General features: G+C 34.9%; 1 protein-coding gene across 7 annotated transcripts in view; it reads left to right on the forward strand.

The window, feature by feature from the left end:
- SPICE1 (spindle and centriole associated protein 1) overlaps window positions 1-19,990 on the forward strand; it is a 153,247-nt gene that overhangs the window by 107,135 nt on the left and 26,122 nt on the right. For 5 of the 7 annotated variants that reach the window (XM_072965073.1, XM_072965080.1, XM_072965056.1 and 2 more), the window contains 6 exons: window positions 3,009-3,107; window positions 5,715-5,762; window positions 9,221-9,364; window positions 13,738-13,840; window positions 14,664-14,770; window positions 17,115-17,227. In XM_072965073.1, the coding sequence (XP_072821174.1) occupies window positions 3,009-3,107; window positions 5,715-5,762; window positions 9,221-9,364; window positions 13,738-13,840; window positions 14,664-14,770; window positions 17,115-17,227 (614 nt within the window). The remainder of the gene's footprint in view (window positions 1-3,008; window positions 3,108-5,714; window positions 5,763-9,220; window positions 9,365-13,737; window positions 13,841-14,663; window positions 14,771-17,114; window positions 17,228-19,990) is intronic. The other 2 variants (XM_072965095.1, XM_072965085.1) reach the window with 1 other exon arrangement.

Raw genomic sequence — 19,990 nt, forward strand, 5'->3', positions numbered from 1 at the left:
TTAGTCCATTTAGGCTGCTGTAATAAAATACTAGAGCCCAAGAAGCTTATAAGTCACAGAAATTTATTTCTCATAGTTCTGTATCTGAGAAGTGCAAGATCAAGGCACCAAAACAGTCATGTTTTGGTGAGGGTCCTCTTTCTTGTTCACAACCTGCACCTTCTTGCTGTGTCCTCACACAGACGGCACAGATAAATGCTTTATTAATAATGATGTATATTAACATCATTGAGAATATACTATATATGCAGTTCTATATTCTACTTTTTACAGTGAACTTTTTATGTATTTTCTTGTGTCATTAAATATTCTTTTTAATGTAATTTTAAAGAATGCATAATTCATCATATAGATTACTGACATTTTATGATTCCCCTTTGTTTCTGCCAAGTAAATTCAAGATCTGAGTGGTTAAAGAGTAAAACACATTAGAAACCTTTTTTGCACAACTATTGTGTTTTTCCCTGTCTTTTTTTAATAACAGCATTATTGAAATATAACTCACATACCATAACATTTAGCCCTTTAAAGTGTACAATTCAGAGGTTTTTAGTTTGTTCACGGAGTTTTATAACCATCACCACTATCTAATTCCAGAACATTTTCATCATTCCCAAAAGAAACCCCTGCCCATTATCAGTCACTCTCCATTTCCTCCTCCCTCAGGTCCTCCCAATCACTAATCTACTCTGTGTCTCTACGGCCTTGCCTGTCCTGGACATCTCATATACATGGATTCATACAATATGTGGCCGTTGGTGTCTGGCTTCTTTCTCTCAGCATAATGTTTTCAAGGTTCATCCATGTTGTAGCATGTGCCAGTACTTCATTCCTTATCATTGCCAAATAATATTACATAGTATGGATACACAATATTTTATTTATCCCTTTTTCAGTTGATGCATATTTGGGATGTTTCTGCTTTTTTGTCTATTGAGAATAATGTTGCAATGAACATTCATGTCTAAGTTTTTGTGTGGACATATGTTTTCAATTCTTTTGGGTATATATCTAGGACTAGAATTGCTAGGTCGTATGGTAATGCTGTGTTTAACTTTTTTAGGAACTGCCAAACTGTTTTCCAAAGTGGCTATGCTGTTTTACATTCCCACTAGTGGTATTTGGGGACTCCAGTTTCTCTACATTCCCTCCAAAGCTTTTTATTTCCATCTTTTTGATTATAACCATCCTGGTGGGTGTGAGGTAGTATCTCATTATGGTTTTGATTTGCATTTAATGACTAATGATCTTGAATGTCTTTTCACATATTTATTGGCCATTTGTCATGTCTTCTTTGGAGATATGTCAATTCAAATCCCTTAGCTATTTTAAAATTGGATTCTTTTGTTGTTGAGTTGTAAGAGTTCTTTATGTATCTTGGATACATAAATCTCTTAGATTTATGACTTGCAAATGTTTTCTGTCATTCTTTTTGTTTTCTTCACTTTCTGATGATGTCCTTTGGAGCACAAAAGTTTTTAATTTTGATGGAGTCCAGATTAGTTTTTCTTTGGTTGCTTACATTTTTAGTGTCATTTCTAAGAAACGATTGCTTAATCCAAGATTCGTGCTTGTTTTCTAGAAGTTTTTACTTTTAGCCCTTACACGTAAGTCTGTGGATTCATTTGAAGTTGATTTTTATGTACATTGTGAGGTAGGAGGTCTTACTTCATTCTTTTTCATATGGATATCCATTTGTCCCAGCACCATTCATTGAAAAGACTGTTCTTTCCCCATTGAATTGTTTTTTGCCACCCTTGTTGAATATAAACTGACCATAAACGTAAAGGTTTGTTTTGAACTCTTAGTTCTGTTCCATTCCATGTCTTTTAAAATGGTATTTATGGCTCTGACATTTAACTGTGTGGCTTTCACGGTTAGTTAACTCTTTGTCCCTTAGTTTTCTCACCTGTAAAATGAATAACAAGTATAAAAACTTCAGTGGATTATTGTGAGGATTAAAGGAGGTAGTATATGGGAAGAGCTTAGAACAGTAGCTGGCTTGTATGTTTGCTCGTTCCATCATTACTACCACCATCACTAAAACTTAAATGTTATTCTCTAACTTGTATGTGATTTATCTTCTTTGCTGGATTGTACACTTTAAAATTAGATACCATGTTTAAAAACTATTGAGAAATACTTGCCTTTAGTCATCTTTATCACAGTACACTAGTTAATTTGTTTTTTAGATGTACTTAAGGAAACTACTAGAATGTTCTAGGATAATTTGGAATAAGGGGTCAGTTGGAAAGTTCTGTAATTATTTATGTGTGTAAAGAAGGTCTGGAATAGGAGTAATGTCCATGTGTTGCTTTTTAAAAATCATATATGCATTCTAAAATCCTAGTGTTCAGAGACTATGAGTCTTTTTCTCATTTTGTATGTTTAGTCCAGTGTCCTTAGCATTGCTATTTTAAGAGTACCAAGCAAATGTTGGCAATTTTCAAATTCTAGCTTAATATCGATAATCACCCCCATTTAGTATTATGTGAAAAATATACTAGAAATGGTATCATAACTCATTCATTCTCTAAAATTTAGCCATCTTTATTTTAAGGTGAGTACGTACGTATCTGGTAGTGATTTTGAGTGCTGGAGTGCTTAAAAAAGAACACCAGCTATCTCTGAACTTAAAGGAAGTTCATATTTCACATGGGACTGACATTTCCTCTGTTGTGAATTTGTGAGCGGGTGACAAGGCTTATGACTACTGTCCTAGATCTCTGCTTTAGGTCATAACTGCTACATTCCTTGAGTTCTTTATTAATTACATATATTTAATTTGTTGACTTGAAACCTCTTTTATCAAAGTTATCAGTATCAATTTTCTATTAACTGTGACATGAAAGAACCAAGTCTTTGGTAGCCTGTTTCTTTCATTATGAGTCAATTTTTCTTCCGATGTTTTAAATTTTATTTTCCTAGATATCTTTCCCCCCCTGGGGTGATGACTAATTATTAGTTTTTAACTTATTTTAAAATTTTGATATGATTATTATTCCTAGATGTCATTTGTCAGAGTGAACCGTTATGGTCCGCGGGGAGGAGGAAGGAAAACACTGAAAGTAAAGAAGAAGAAAATGTCAGTGAAGCAAGAATGGGATGTAAGTCTAGGTGGGATAATAAACAGTGTAACCTTACACGGAAGGAACAGATGCGATGACATGACCCTAGTCACTCAGAATGGTGCTCTGAATGGGGCTCCCACGTGCGGTAGGGTGGGATGGGTTTCTGGGCATGGCATATCCAAGGTCTTGGAGGGAAGAGTAGACTCCGGGGAGTTTTTTAGAATATACGTATTGAGGCTATAGCCTCTGTCTCCTTTGAAGAACTGAGATCTTAAGGGGGTGGAGAGCATGTTTTTAAAAGGTCCCCCTGTTTCCACTTTGAGAACTCACTGCTTTAAGGCAACTCTAGCTAACCCAGTCTGAAATTTTTGGGTACATTTTTAGATTATGTGATACCATAATCATATGAGTGGCATGTTTGACTGAAAAAGTGGATGATTCTTGCTCTCTTACCTCTTGAAGTATTTGTTGCTCACTTCCAGAGGCTGGTCAGTTTCAGTACAAAGGTTCTCATCAGGTAGAAGACAAGTCTCAAGTACCTGAGACATGATCTCTGGCTCCTACCCTGAATACCACTTGGTATTACCAAGGTGATTTTTATCTTTTGCAGCCTGGTCCTTTGGTTTGGACCATGAGACTTTTAGTACCTTTCCTTTCTCTTGTGCAGAGTAATGGGTCAGGGACCAGTTTGGATTTTATGGATCCTTTTGGACTTGGAATCTTCTGGATTGTGGCCAAGCTATCCTGGGCAAACTTACAGCCTTAGAAAGTAGAACAGGGGGATTTCTTTGTGTTTAGATTGCATTGTTATCATTTGATTGGCTATAAAATAGTATAAAGATGTGATTCTTAGGTAATGAAACTGATTAAAAGGGGAAAGAATGCACATGATAACATAAGTTGTCTCCTTCAGAGTGGTTACTTTGGGAAGTTCAGTATTTATTTTGATGTGCTGCTGTTGCTCAAAGTGTAATTGAAAGCCATAACTTGAAATTTCATTCAGAACCTTCCTCCTTTACTTTTTGTTATTTCCAGTGCTGGAAAAAACTTTGTTTTTTGAAGGTAGACTGAACATGAAAGTAGTTATAAGTCATTTGGAGTGAATGGTAAATGAGGGAGGAGAGATCAACTGAATAATACTTCTTTGATATCGAGATACTTACTGAAATGGCTTATAAATTAGATTTAAAGGCAATTTCAGAAGAAAATACAGTTGACTCTTGAACAACACGGCGGTTAGGGGTGCCGATCCTCCACATAGTCAAAAATCCACTTATAGGGGGTAGGGTATAGCTCAGTGGTAGAGCACATGCCTAGCCTGCATGAGGTCATGGTTTCAATCCCCAATACGTCAGTTAAATAAAAAATAACAATAATTAATAAACAAACAAACAAACAAACAAACAAACAAACAAACAAACCTAATTATTCCCGTCCCCCTGAAAAAAAAAAACCCAAAAACCAACCAAACAGAAAAAATCCACTGATAACTTTACAGTCGGTCCTCCATATCTGTAGTTCTGCATCTGTGGATTCAACCAACTGTGGATTGTGTAGCACTGTAATACGTATTTATCTAATAATCTACACATAAATGGACCTGTGTAGCTCAAACCTATGTTATTCAAGAGTCAACTGTAGTTTTAAGCAATAGTGATATTAATGAAATTATATTTTCCTCCATGAGAACTAATTCCAAGCATATCACTTGTATGCCTGAATTCTTACTATGATTATTAAAAACAATTCTTGTGATCTTATAGTTGTATCTTGTACTTTTCTAAATCAATATGAAAGGAATATGGTTTTAGTATATAAAATCCTTCAGCTAAATTTAAGCTGTGGCCAAAAAGTTAAGTCTTTGAACACATCAGAAATGATTTCACTAGACTCAGGTCTCTATATTTCTCTTAGAATTAGAACTCTACATTCTTTTGTTTCCTGCCTTACCAAATCTGTATAACAAAGTGGCTGGAGTCATTTTGGGAAGGACCAAATTGCGGGTCTGCTACTTGGAGTCGTGCAGGCTGTGCACTGCACAACTCTAAGGGGGTCTATTTACATGATGGAGGATATTAATGGTACCTTCTGGAGTTGTGCAGTGTGGAAGCCCTGCCATGTTAGTTTAGTGTCTTTTTACTTGAGTGACATTTCACGTTTTATGAAATTATACAATATCCTCAAAATTCATCTCTCATTATGATAGTTTCTGTGCTTAAGGTGTTTGCATGGACACAAACTGAACCTCTCTAAAGTGATCACAGTTTATCTTTTAGGAATTTTTAAAGTTGCCTCATTCCATGCACTATCGTTTGAAAATTATAACTTCAGTTAAACTAACTCATTTTGAATTATATAATATCTTGTTTTATTCACTGTTTTAGTATAATGTGTACCTGCTTGGTGAGTTTAGTGCTTAATTTCTGTAAGACACCTAAAAATAGTCTGTTATTTTCTACAAGACAGCTAAAAGTAATCAATCCATGTTAATATTTAAATTGAGAATATTGATTGCTTCCTCGAAAGAAAGATGTTTTGGTCTTAGGATTTTGAATCCATTTTCAGCCATTAAAATCCAGCACATACTAATATTTTGTAAGAAACCTTTTTTACTTTTTAAAGAAAGTTCATCTTTTTTTGCAGAATACTATGACTGATCTTACAGTTCATCGGGCAACTCCTGAAGATCTGGTATGTTTACTATGAAAAGTTGCGGGATTTGTTCAATGTTTTATTTGATACTTGGTTTCTGACCTTCAGAATAAAAACCAGAAGCACTTCTTGGAAGTTATTCAGTTAATTTTAATCTTGCTTAAGTCTATATAAAATCAAAAAGCATGTGTCCTGGGCTTCCTTATTTTACCTAGGGATATCAATTGGCATGTATTAGAATTTTATTAGATAGGATCTGTTTACTGTTCAAATCTCTCTAGTCCAGTATTGTCCTCTACACATCTATGGTCTTTTCCTAGCTGTAGATATCACTGGCGTTATTTACTATTATTTCTCTACACAAATATACATAGTAATTTTTTTCTCGAACTGTGCCATGTATATTTCCACATTTGTGCCCCAGTTCATGCTATTCTCTTTACTTGGAACAGTTTCCCTACCTTCTTCTCCACCTGTCCGAATCTTACTTTGCTTCCTTATCCTAGTTCAAGTCTTACTTTTTTTTTTTTAAGTTTCTACTATAAGTTGATTTTTAAACAGCTTTATTAAGATACAATTTATATACCATAAAATCTACACTTTTAAAGTGTACAGTTTATTGCTTTTTAGTATATTCACAGTTATGCAACCATCATCACTTTGTAATTTTATAACATTTTTATCACCCTCCCAGAAGTAACCCTTTTCCCATTAACAGTCACTCTTTATGCCTCCCTGCATGTATCAATACTTCATCCTTATTATTGCCAAATATTATTCCATTGCATGGATATACTATATTTTATTTATCCATTCATCAGTTGTTGGATATTTGGATTGTTTCTAATTTTTGACTGTTACGAATAATGCTGCTCTGAATATTTGTGTACATGTTTTTGTGTGAAGATATGCTCAGTTCTCTTGGGTATATACCTGAAAGTATGACCACTGAGTCATATGCTATCTCTATATTTAACTTTCTGAGGAGCTGCCAAAGGGTTTTCTAATGCGGCTGCACCATTTACATTCTCACCAGCATGTATGAGGATTCGTTTTTCCATACCCCTTGTGAACATTTATCATTGTCATCTTTTTGGTTTTAGTTCTCCTAGAGGGTATAAAGTAGAATTTCATTGTGGTTTTGATTTGCATTTCCCTAATGACTAATGATGTTGAGTATCTTTTTGTATGCTTTTTGGCCATTTGTTGTGTCTTCTTTGGAGAAATGTTTGTTCGAATCCCTTAGTTATTTAAAAATTACCAGAGGAAAGATGTGACTACAATGAACTGGACTTGATGAAAAGAGAAATGCAAAAAACTTTTTTAAAAATTGGATTATTTATGTTTTTATTGTTGAGTTGTAGGAGTTCTTTATATATTCTGGATACAAGTTTCTTATCAGATACATGATTTGCAAATATTACCTTCCATTCTATTGGCTGTCTTTTTGCTTTCTTGGTGGTATCCTTTGAAACATAAAAGTTTTAAATTTTGGTGAAGTCTAATTTATCTAATTTTTCTTTTCTTACTTGTGGTTTTAGTGTCATATGTAAGAAACCATTGTCTAAGCAAGGTTCAAAAATTACTTCTATGTTTTCTTCTAGGAGTTTTAAAGCTTTAGCTCTTATGTTTAGGTCTTTCACCCAGTTTGAGTTATTTTTGTGTATGGTGTGAGGAAGGGGTCCAACTTCATTCTTTTACAAATGAATATCCAGTTGTCTAAGCACCTTTTATTAAAAAGACTGTTCTTTCCTCATTGAATTATCTTGGCACCCTTGTTGAAAATCAGTTGTCTGTAAATATGAGGGCTAATTTGGACTCACATTTCTATTCTTCTGATCTATATGTCTGTCCTTCTGCCAGTACCATACTCTCTTGAGTATTGCAGTAAGTTTGAAGTCCTATTTTTTGAAGCTGCCCAACAGTTGCTATCTCCTCTGAACTGTCCTTAATCTTAACTACTAACATAAGGCATTGAGCATATGCCCTCTAATGCATGTTATTTATCTTTATATGCATATGTCCAATCTCCCTGGGCAGATTATTAATGCTCTGGAGGGATAGAGGCCATATCTTATAAGTCTTTGTGGATCTAGGAATACTAATCCTAGTAGGTACTCATTAAATGTTTATTGAGGATAATAAACGTCCAACTGACTTAAAATTTTTTTTGTTATGAAAAATTTCAAACTCACATGAAAGTAGAGACAAAAGTATAAAGAACTCCTATGTACTGTTCACTTGGATATAAAAGTTATGAAAATATTGCCATAATTGTTTCATTTATCATACCTTTGTCACTGTAGCATTTTAAAGCAAAGCCCAGAGAACATGTCATTTTGTGCCTACATATTCAGTTTGCACTTAAAAAAACAGACATTTTCTTATATATAACCACAATGCCATTGTCATACCTGACAAAAGTAACATTAATTTTTTGGTATTACCTAATTTCCAGTCCATATTCATATATTCCTGATAGTCTCAAAAATGTCATCTTCATTTGTTTTTGTGAATTAGAATCTTTATATAGTATTTGGTTGTTAGTCTCTTAATGGACTGATTTCTTATTTACATGGTGCAAACTCAGCAGTACATTTTATCAGGTGACATACAGGTTTTGTTCATATTTATAGTTCTGAATACCGGAGTGGTTGTAAAACCAGTATCTGCTTTTATTCCTTAACAACCTAAGCAAATTTCTCCCCTCTAACTCTGCTTCAGAAATTCCACTTCCTTGGAGTCCTGCGTCTCCATTGACCCACTTCCACATGCAGCCATTGCAGGGCTATAGAAACACTGCACTGTTAGTTCTTGGTGGTGATGTGAATATCATGGAATGGGTGTGGCTTTGCCAAAGATGACTCAGTGGGTTTTGTGCCTTTTATGTTATACTCAAGTCAGTTGTATGTGTATAATTGTACACGTACACACATATGTAACTGAAAAGTTTAACAAAACAATTTTTAACTTTTATTATGTGCAGTGTATCCTTTCCTTAAATTGAAGTATAGCCAATTTACAATGTTATATCAATTTCTGGTGTATAGCACAATGCTTCAGTCATACATGAACATACGTATATTACTTTTCATATTCTTCTGTGCAGTGTATTCTTAATATTTTCTGTTTTATATTCTGTTTTATTTTATAAATGTTTGTTTGATCCACTAGTTTATTTTACCACCCATTAACTAAGTCTCCAACTGCAGTTTGAAAAAGACTGCTTTATTGGGTAGTCTTGTACAAAAGAAGTAGAAATTAACATTCTTTTCATTTTGTCTTTTAGCTAGGTCTACTAGTTTTAGATACTTCTTTTTTTAAATCATTTTTGAAAATTTGGAAGATTGTGAAAATGGCTGTGAATATATATAAATATACATGTGTTGGACTAGAAAAAAATTTTCAAAGATAGGCTAGATTAGATGGTCCTACCATCTGAATAGGCAAGTTCTTTGTCTCTGAAATATTCTTGTAAAATTTTTTCTTCTATATAGATACGTCGTCATGAAATACACAAATCGAAGAATAGAGCATTAGTACACTGGGAGCTCCAAGAAAAAGCTTTGAAGAGAAAATGGAAGAAGCAGAAACCAGAAATTTCTAATCTTGAGAAAAGGAGATTGTCTATCATGAAGGAGGTAATGCTAAATTGCATTATCTGTAGAGTTAGGAGAAGAAGAGATAAGTAGGTTTCTCTCTTTTCCTCCATATTTGATTCACATTGGAGAGACTCTAGTTATTATTGCATCCTCATTCAACTATCCACATATGGACTTTCGAAGAAAGGAAGAGTGACAATTAGAGTCTAGTCTGGTGTTTTGAATTCCTGCCCTACAGCTTATTAGCCACATGACCTTAAATTAACTTCTCAGCCTGAATTTTCTTTTCCTTTTCTTTTTCCTTTTTTTTTTTTTTGAGCGGGGTAATTAGGTTTATTTGTTTGTTTATTTATTATTTAGTGGAGGTACTGGAGATTGAACCCAGGACCTCATGCATGCTAAGCATGTGCTCTACCACTGAGCTATACCCTCCCCTCTCAGCCTGAATTTTCTGATCTTTAAAACTGGAATAATACTATTTGTCTGATTGTATTGTTTTGAGAATTCAGTGATAAAATACTAATATAGTGATGAACATAGTCTTAGGCACATAATTAGTGCAACATATATATATGGCATATATATAATATTTATATATATATAAGTTGCTATAAATATTTTTCTCAGTTCTAATAACCATGCTGTTAGACTACTGTACCAAAAAAAATAATAATGTTGTGTGCTTGTCTAAGAAGTTAGTAAGCCACTTGTCTTTGGCTTAATCTCTTACTGGATAGGGGTGTTTGAATAAGTAATCAGAATAAACAATATGGGAAATAAGAGGAAACTACAGCAAAAAACCCTTTCATTTGGGCTGAAATCAATATAAAAGAAATGTCCTTTTTCTTCTTGCTCAGTGTTGCTTCCTGTTCAGTGTCGAAGGTTATTGTACTTGGCTGTCTGGGTGACCTACCGTAGCTTTAAGTGACACTTTGTCTTTTGAGGAATTCATCAGGTTTCTTAGTGAAATATGAAAGTCTTGACCTTATGTATCACTAGGAAGAATTATATCTCTGAAATAAATGTTTACATGAGTTTATAGAAAGAACAGTGGGTTGAGAGAGGATGTTCCTTAGAGGTGTATATCTTTTGGTGATCTTAGACAAGTCATGTACATTTAAATGTTATGTTGTAATTCTCAGGGAAAGACCTAAGAACACAGATCTGGTCAGGGAAAGAGGAAGCCCCTTTCAGGTGACTCTGGGCTTTTGTTTCCCCTCCCTAGTGGTCCCTGCTCATGTCTTGAATTTCTTACACCTTGTATGTAGTAGATGTAGAATTAGGGGTTGAAGAAGAGTGGTGAGGGAGAGGGAGTGAAATTTCTCTGCCTTCCTTTGGTAATGCTGCTTCCTCCTGCTCTAGTGTAGTGTTTCTCAACCCTGACTGACTAATTTCCATTAAAAAAACCAGTCTCTGGACTCAGCCATATTCATACTTAGATATCTGATTCAGTGGACCTGGGATGTGACTCCACTTAGGTATTTTTTTAGACAGTTGCTATGTAATTTTAGTATTTTGTTAGAGCTGAGAACCTCTGTTGTTAGCGGGATTCGGGCATTTCCATTTAACAACATTTCTTGAAGGTTATGCCATGTCAGTATTTAGAAATCTACTTTTCTTTTTCGTAGCCATATAGTATAAGAATGTAGCACAGTTTATTTATCCAGTGCTTTATTGGTGGACATTTAGGATGTGTATTAGAGTATAGCATAAGCACCTGGACAAAAAGTCCCCCAAACATAGTGGTTGAAACAAAATAGAAATGGATTTCTCTCTTATGGTACAGCTCGGAGGTCCAAGGTAGTTGGTAGGGGGCTCTCTGGTCCTTTATTACAGGACTTCCGTGTCTGAGTGCAAATGGCTGTTCCAGCTTCCTTCAGCTGTATTCCAGGCAGCATGAGTGGGAAGGAGAATGCATGCTACTCCTTTTACACACCACCCAGAAGCTCTGCTGCTGTCCCTTTGTCCAGAAGTTCAGAACATGACCATTCTCACCTGCAAGGGTAGTTGGCAAATTAGCTATGTACTTGACTAACTTGGGAATTCTACTGTTACAGGGAAAATGGAAAGGATATTGGTGGGTAAGTAGCAGTGTCTGCCACCCACAGATTATTTCCTGCCTTGTCATTATAAATATTGTCATGAATATCCTTGAAATGTTTTTGAGTACATGTATTAATATGTTTGTAGGATAAACACTTCAAAGTGGAATTGCTGAGTCAAAGGATGCATACATCTATTATGTCAATATTACTAAATCTGTAATGTCTCTGATAAGGGAGTGTGGGGACCAACGGAAGAGGCCTCTTTGGGCATATCCACCTCGGCCTTATCAATATGGGCTAGAGCTAACAGGACCCGTCCCCCAGAAGCTGGGCTCCTCAATTAACGTAAATTAAGAGAAAGGCTCTTTGACCTGCAAAGTCTTGTATTTCATTTGCTGTATGATACACTCATGCCATGGGAATCAAGCAAATAATAGTTCACATCCAAATCAGAGAAAGGGAGGCTTTGATAAGATTTTATAAATTCTAAAAGTATAATTACTATCCTAGTCTCTGTACTTTCCCAATTCTGTCTGGTTTTTATTACCAGAGAGCAAAACTGCTAGCATGAGAAGTTTCCAATAGTGTTTTTGAAGGGACCTTGACTGATCTTTTGGAAATCCAAGATGTGTTCTACTATTCATAAGTTTGGCTTTGTGCTCTACAAACCCATCTGGAGAAATAATCTATACACAGATTGATTTACCTGTCATGACGATGAGTTCTCGCATAGAGGAGTAGTAAAGAAATCTACAAAGAACGAGGGAAAGCCACTGACCTCTGGCCTCTCAAACCATCTGCTCCAAGGAGCCTGGACAGATGCTAGCAGAGGGCTGCAGGGCAGTGGCTTTACTGGAGACCTCATTATAATTAATATCCAGTCTTCATATGATAAAATTATTCCTCCACAATCTGCTTCTGTCAATTGTATCTCTTTATTTTGATAGGAGGTCAAGCCTTTTTTTAAAAAAAAAAATGGTGAACTCTTAAACCTGCCAACAGGAAATATATTTTGTATAATTTTTCTAGTATAAATAATAGATTATAATACTCATTTACTTTCTTTCCTAAGCTCTAATTGGTGTACTGCATGATGGCTTCTAACCAGGGATGGAAATTTAAGTTGTGCATTCTCAAATATTTATAGAGTTGTATGCAGATTTTCAGTCCACAACCTTATAACACCCCCGTGGGCTGGGAGGTAGTTGTATCTTCATTTACATATCGGGAGTTTGGGAAACTTAATTTAAAGAGGTTGGATTTTGCTTAGCATCTCTTGACCAGACCTAGGATGCCAGTCTTCTGGTTTCAGATGTGCTCTTTACCTTACGCCATTCAAAGTTTACTCTTTGTGGAAGGAACAAATTCAGGACTTCTCACTTACTGAGCCAGCTAACCTGCTTGGCTTTAGCAGGGGAGAAGGAGAAAAAGTCAAATGTGACTCTCGTTATTTTTCTTCACATCCTAAAACAATAACTGAGGTCATACTATATACTTGTTTCCATGGTCTAGAGAAATTCCAGTAAGAGCATTTGTTACTAGATGTTTTGATTTCAGTCAGTGTTGCAAACTGGGCAGTTTCCATTCTGAGATTCTTTCCATCCTAAGAGTGCCTTCTAGTGGTGGTGGATGGAGTTAACTTGCTTTTACTCCAGCCTATGTGTCCTTACTGTAATTAAGAAAGTTCTAAGTTGAAAGTGCATAGTCAGAGGCACCACTGTAATGGTATTTTTTGAGTTCTCATCTCTCCAGGATAAAAACTGAGCTTGTTTATAAATGCAGAAGCATCATTTTTTTTTGTTTAATGTCTTCAAACTCAAACCTCACCACATGTTTTTTAAGTTGTGGGTCAGGATCCACTGGTGGATTATGAAATCAGTTAGTGGTTGAAATACCAAAGATTCACATCTCTGAGTTTATGGCTCCGAGATTCATATCTTTAATCAATGTTTTTCAAACTGTGGATCGCAACATGTTAGTGGATTGTAAAATCAAGTTAGTGGGTTGCAACCATCATTTGAAAAAATAGGACAGAAACTAAAAAGAAAATATCAGAGTGGTTCTCAAAGAGTAAGATTAAGCAAAACTTTTATTTTGGTGTGTATCTATCTTTATGTTTGTGTGTGGACTGGGTCATAATTTAATAATTCTTTGGATCTAAGGCAAGCATTTGGAATCCACTTATTATTGTAATAGCCCCATCTACTGGTACTTACAGATATTGCCACGGAAGGACTTAGGGTTATTTTTATGCTCCCGCCTTTATAGAAACTTTTCCTTTGTGATTTGTTAAGTATTTATAAATATATATATATATATGTATATATATATATATTCTGAACAATATTTATGTTAACATATGTCTAGATTCTTTCTGATCAATACCAGATGCAGGATGTATTGGAAAAAACTGATCGTTTGATGGCTACAGCAAAAGATCTATTTGTTGATTTTCCTCGTAGGCGCACAGGTGAAGTATTCAAATCAAACAAAAGCTTCTTTATCTTATAAACCATAGTCCACACCTGGCTATTTGGAAGAATTTAAAATCTTTTTTCAGGCATCGTATTGTTTATATTATGTGTATTCTAGAGCAGATAGCATGCAAGGGTTGTTAGGCATAGATTTATTATAATTTATTTGCTTTTCACTAAGAATATTAACTATTACAAATTACTCAGCTAAGGAAAGGTGACTTATTATTTACTAAGATATTTTATGGTGAAATATATAAGATCATAATTTAAAATAAGACTTAATTTCAGATTATTGATATTAAATTACCATATAATTAAAGTACCTGTTTTGTATATAATTTGAGTAAAGCTTAGTCTGAAACTTAAAGCAACCTCAGTCTCTCTCTAAGGGGAACTTTTCCTTTTGTGAGATACACATTATTCACTTTAATGTGTATATAATCTATTGTTTATCTTAATCCTAAAAACAGATCATTAGTTTTCAGTTTAAGATTTGAATCCTGGCTTGGCCACTCACTAGTTTGACTCTGTGCCAGCCAGTTACTTCATGTCTCTGAGTTTCAGTTTTCCCATATGTAAAATACTAATAGTAACAACCTCGTAGGATCTTGTGAGGGTGAAACAATTTAATTTGTGTGAACGTGTTTAGAACAGTGCCTTACATATAGTAAGCACTATATAAGTGTGACTTGCTATTATTATTATTATTATTATTAAGATTTTCATGATGATTCAAACCTATGGCAGTGTTTAGTGCGTGTGAAGTCAATTTAATTAAATGAAACAAAATCATCATGACTTATTTTCCTTCTGCAGGGTTTCCAAATGTAACGATGGCTCCTGATTCCTCTCAAGGTCCCATTGTGGTAAATCAAGATCCAGTCACCCAGGCTATCCTTAGTGAATCTGTCGTAGAGCCTCAGGTAATGTGCTTTGCACACAGCCATAAGTGCTCATGCTGAAATTAAGTTTAAGTTGATGTAGATGGGCATTGTGGTAAACATTCGAAAAGCTTTAGTATCAATAAATACCAAGTTGTGGTTGCTAGAATTGTTCTTACTCAAGCATGTTGTACTTTCTGTGAGTAATGCTTGTACTAAACAAGATAGGACTGGATAATAATAACATTTATTGAGTACTTACCTAGGAGATAGTTACTATTATTATCCCCATTTAGTAGATGAAAGAACTGAGGCTTAGAAAAATTAAATGACTTGTGCAAGATCACAAAGCTAGTTAGTATCAGAGACAGCATTCAAATTGAGGCTGTCTGGTTCCATAATACTGTGGCACCATCTACAAATATGGAAAAGAGAGTCTATCCACTTCCACTTTGAGTCAGGTGAATGAATCTGTGTTACATACTAGCAGTTTGATATTGAGTTGATTTTTCAAGGTACCTGAGTTGGCTTAAACTGTTTTTTATTAAATGGGAATAGAATATACAGGCTACAGTCATTGTGAGGATCCACCAAGGTAGGTTATGTAAAGTGCCTAGCATAATACCAGATACTAGTTCTTTATTAAATCTTAGTCCCTTCTAATGTATTAGTATGTTTAAAAAGCAGCTACCCAAGAAACTTGGAATTTATTGACTAATTACATGGGAAAAGTACAGTAGTAAAACATTAATTAGCTATATTTTAACCTAATTTGGGATTCTTAATCAAAATGTTTAGAATTTTGAGATAGGAAACATTTTTTAAAAGTCTATGAAGAATTTAATATTAAAATAGATCAACTTTTTATAAATGACTAGGACTTAGGACCTATTTAATATAATTTCTTAAGTTATTTGTATCTTCTCTGAAGAAAAGGAGACATCAGTTAGATGATCCTAGGGAATCACAAGGTCCAGAATCGTATTAGTATATTGTTTTCTACTTATAAGGGCAATTAAGTAGAATGTTACACATATTTTAAATAGTGAAAACCCATTAGCTGTATCCCTAGCCAGAAACCATTTATGTTTTGATACTTATTAAAAAATTAGGTTTCGGATGATCATGGTCTCTATGATGAGGGTGGGAAAGTGGCAAGAGAGACAGGGAGGAGCTGGATCATGAAGGGCTAAGGAATCAGAAAGTAAAAGTAGAGCCACTAAAGCAGTCATAGTGAAATTGGCAGTAGTGTGGGAGACGAACTGGGGAGGGACAAGACTGGTTAGAGAATCTGGTTACAGAAGACTCAGTTTGGAATCTTACTGAGAAGTGGTGAGGACTGACAGGAAGTAGGTAAAGGGGAAGAGGGATAGATTTGAGAGATTTTAAAAAGGGGTAGAATTGACAGGATTGGGTGACTGACGGGATGTGATGGATGAAAGAGAAGGATAATTTCGTTTGCTGGCTTGAAAATCTTGAGTAGAGGGTGATGCTGTTCATCATCTTGGTAATATGACAGGAATGAGGTTTGTGGAAGAATGATAGGAAAGGCTTAGGAAAATGATAAATTTCAGACACGTGGAGTAAGATGTTCTACGGATATCTTTTAGGCAGATGGATATGAATGTTGAGGGCTCAGGAGAGATCTGGGTGAAGATAGAGATTTGGAAATCAACAGCATTTGGCTTGTAGTTGAAGCTTTGGAATAAGATACAATCATACAGAAAATGAGTCAGATGAGAGAAGAAAAGATCCAAAGGGAAAACCTTGAGTGATATCAACTATAAGGGAAGGGTAGAGAAAGAACCAATAAAGGAGATTGGGAAGGAATGGTCAAAAGAAGAGGAAAAACCAAGAAAATGCAATATGATAGAAATGAAAAAGAAAAGTTTATAAAGAAGATTTTGAAGGAAAGAAATGAGTGGTCACTGATGTCTAATGAATCAGAGGTAAGGGAAGGCAAAGTCAGAAATACCCATTTGATTTGGGAACAAGTGTGTTGATGTTGACCTTGTCAGTTTAAATTTAATGGCAGGGCAGAAGCAGAGTTTCAGGGCATAGATGGTGGATGAGAAGTAGGGGACAGCTCTTTCAAGAAGTTTATGATACAAAGAGAGAAGATAGATGGTAGCTTCAGACAAATTTAGGGTCAGGATAAGATGGGAGAGACTTACATTTAAATGTGGGTGAGCCAGTAAGGAGAGGTTAAAGGTCCAGGAGAGGAAAGAGGCAACTGGTGGACTAGAAGGAGGTAAAAGCATTTGGGTTCTAGAACACATGGGGAGGAATTAGCCCTAGAAGGAAGGATCTCTCTTGTTACGACAAAAGGAAAGGATGAGTGTATATATAACCAACTTATGATGTTACTTTATTGTTGTTGAGAAAGGCTCTTAATGAAGTTGATGATGACAAAGAAGGAACTGTTACCAGCCAGTCAGAAGAAAGTGAGAATGAGTTGGATAATTCTCTAAACTCTCAGTCAAACACGAATGCAGACACGTATGTATATATGGCATAAAGACCTACAATGCTTTTTCCCAAGGCCATTTCTTTTTTCCCCTGCAGTTTTATTGAGATATAATTGACATATAATATTGTATAAGTTTAAGGTGTACAACATTTTGGTTTAATACACTTACATATTGCAACATGGTTCCCATCACAGCAGTTATACCTCCATCACATCGTATAGTTACCTTTTTTGTGGTGAAACATTGAAGATCTTCTCACTTAGCAACTTTCAAATACATAATACAATATTATTAGCTACAATCACTATCTGTACATAAGTTAATCATCTTATAGCTGGAAATTTGTACCCTTTTACCATCTTCGCATTTCTCCCACCTCCCAGCCCCTGGCAACCACTACTCAACTCTGTTTCTATGAGTTCAGCTTTTTTTTTCTTTTTTTTTTAAGATTCCTCCTATAAGTGATACCATACAGTAATTGTCTTTCTTTGACTTCTTTTTCTCAGCATAATGCCCTCCAGGTTTATCCACAATTGTCACAAATGGCATGATTTCCTTCTTTCTCATTGCTGAATAATATTGCATTGTGTATATATACTTATGTATATATCACATCTTCTTTATCCATTCATGTATTGGCACACACTTAGGTTGTGGATATATCTTAGTTATTGTGAATAATGCTGGAGTAAACATGGGTGTGCAGATATCTCTTTGATGTCCTATTTTCATTTCCTTTGGATATATACCCAGAAGATAAACCCAGAAGTGGGAATCCTGGATCATAGGTTAGTTACATTTTTAATTTTTTGAGGGACCTCCACACTGTTTTCCATCGTGCCTGTACCAATTAACTTTCCCACCAATACTGCACAAGTGTTCCCTTTTTCCACATCCTTGTCAACACTTGTTATCTCTTGACTTTTTGATGATGGCCATTTAGGCAGGTGTAAGGATATATCTCATTGTGGTTTTGATTTGCATTTTTCCCTGATGATTAGTGATATTAAGTACCTTTTCATATACCTGTTGGCTTTGTATGTCATCTTTGGAAAAATGTCTATTCAGTTCCTCTATCCATTTTAAAAATTGGATTGTTTGGTTTTTTTTCCATCAAGTTGTATGACTTCTTTATAGATTTTTGATATTAACCCCTTATTAAATATATGATATGCAGATATTTTCTCCCATCCCACAGGTTGCCTTTTCATTTTGTTGACTGAATCTCTTGCTGTGCCGAAGCTTTTAGTTTCATGTAGTTCCACTTAATTTATTTTTGTTTTTTGGCTTGTGCTTTTGGTGTCTTTGATTCCTATTTTGTTTCCTTAAGTTTCCTGAAAATGCTACTCCACTCTTGGTTTGCCTTGAATGTTGCTTTTTAGAAGTCTGATGCTAGGATAATTTTCTTGCCCTTATGATTTGGCATTTTTGTCTAGTGACTTGATTTCCATTATCTTTAAAATTTATTTTGTCTTTAAAATTTAAATATTGCTAAGCTATGTCTTGGAGTTTACCTTTCCAGGTCAGTTTTTCCTTTCCCAACCCAGGTTGCCCTTTTTTATATACATACAAACTATTTAAATATATATATATATATATATATATATATTTAGTTCTAAATTACTGTTTTTGTTTTACTTTTTTTATTGATTCATAATCATTTTACAGTGTTGTGTCAAATTCCAGTGTTCAGCACAATTTTTCAGTCATTCATGGACATATACACACTCATTGTCACATTTTTTTTCTCTGTGATTTATCATAACATTTTGTGCATATTTCCCTGTGCTATACAGTGTAATCTTGTTTATCTATTCTACAATTTTGAAATCCCAGTCTATCTTTTGTTTTACTTTTTCAGAGACTCCTTTTATATACGTAAAAGATTTCTGTTTTTCACTTCAAGCACTTTCTCTCTAACCCTTTTTATTCTCCTTATTATTCTTTTTGTTGTTTTTCTGTAATTCTTCAATATTGCTTAGTAATGTTTGTTTAACACTTCTTCAGTGGACATGTTGTTTAACTTTTATTTCTGACATAATTTTTCTTCAATTTCTTTCCTCAGCTTAATTAATTCTTGTTTTATTTCTTCCTGTTTTTTGTCCATTTCTGGTCTTAGTTTCAGAATTTCTGATTGAAGGAGTGCTTCTTTAAGTATATTTTATCCCATTTGAAGTATTATGTTATAGTTTTTTTAACTTTTTTTTCACAGGTGGGGAGCAGGAATTTTCATCAGCTGAAATACTTCAATTTAAATTTTCTGTTTTGATATACTGCCTTTGTTATACTTTACATTTTGTGGAGAGGGTTTGAGTGACTTCTCAGTTATAGTGAAGCACAGTTTATTTAATGGGTGCATTTGTTCTTGTTTTAAAAGTATCGGTGGGTTAAAGTTGTTTATACTCCAATTTTGTGGTTCCCTTTTGTCTTGAAGGACTTGTACTTCTTTTCCCCTTCAGGACTCACCCTTCAAAGTGCACCTCTCCCTTCCTGTTCACTCTGTTCTCCTTAAGAAGTGATACCTTCCCAAGACTACCACCTTGGGTTCTGTGCACTTCTTGGTGGTGTTATGATTGCCCAGATTGTTATTGTTTTTAAAGTATTTGCATTCTCAGAGTGAACCTTTTATTTCTAGAGGTGATTTTTGCCACCATTAGGCTCTCAGCTTTCCTTTTCTCTGCGCAGTCACTTTGAACTGCCCCCATTCTTTGCAGAGGCTTCCAGCAGGAGCGCAGGTAATCTGTTTGCTGGAATTTGGTGCTTATTTTTCTTCTTACAGGTGGTTTGAAGT

This window comes from Vicugna pacos, chromosome 1 (genome assembly GCF_048564905.1).
Source record: "Vicugna pacos chromosome 1, VicPac4, whole genome shotgun sequence".
Classification (NCBI taxonomy): Eukaryota; Metazoa; Chordata; class Mammalia; order Artiodactyla; family Camelidae; genus Vicugna; species Vicugna pacos.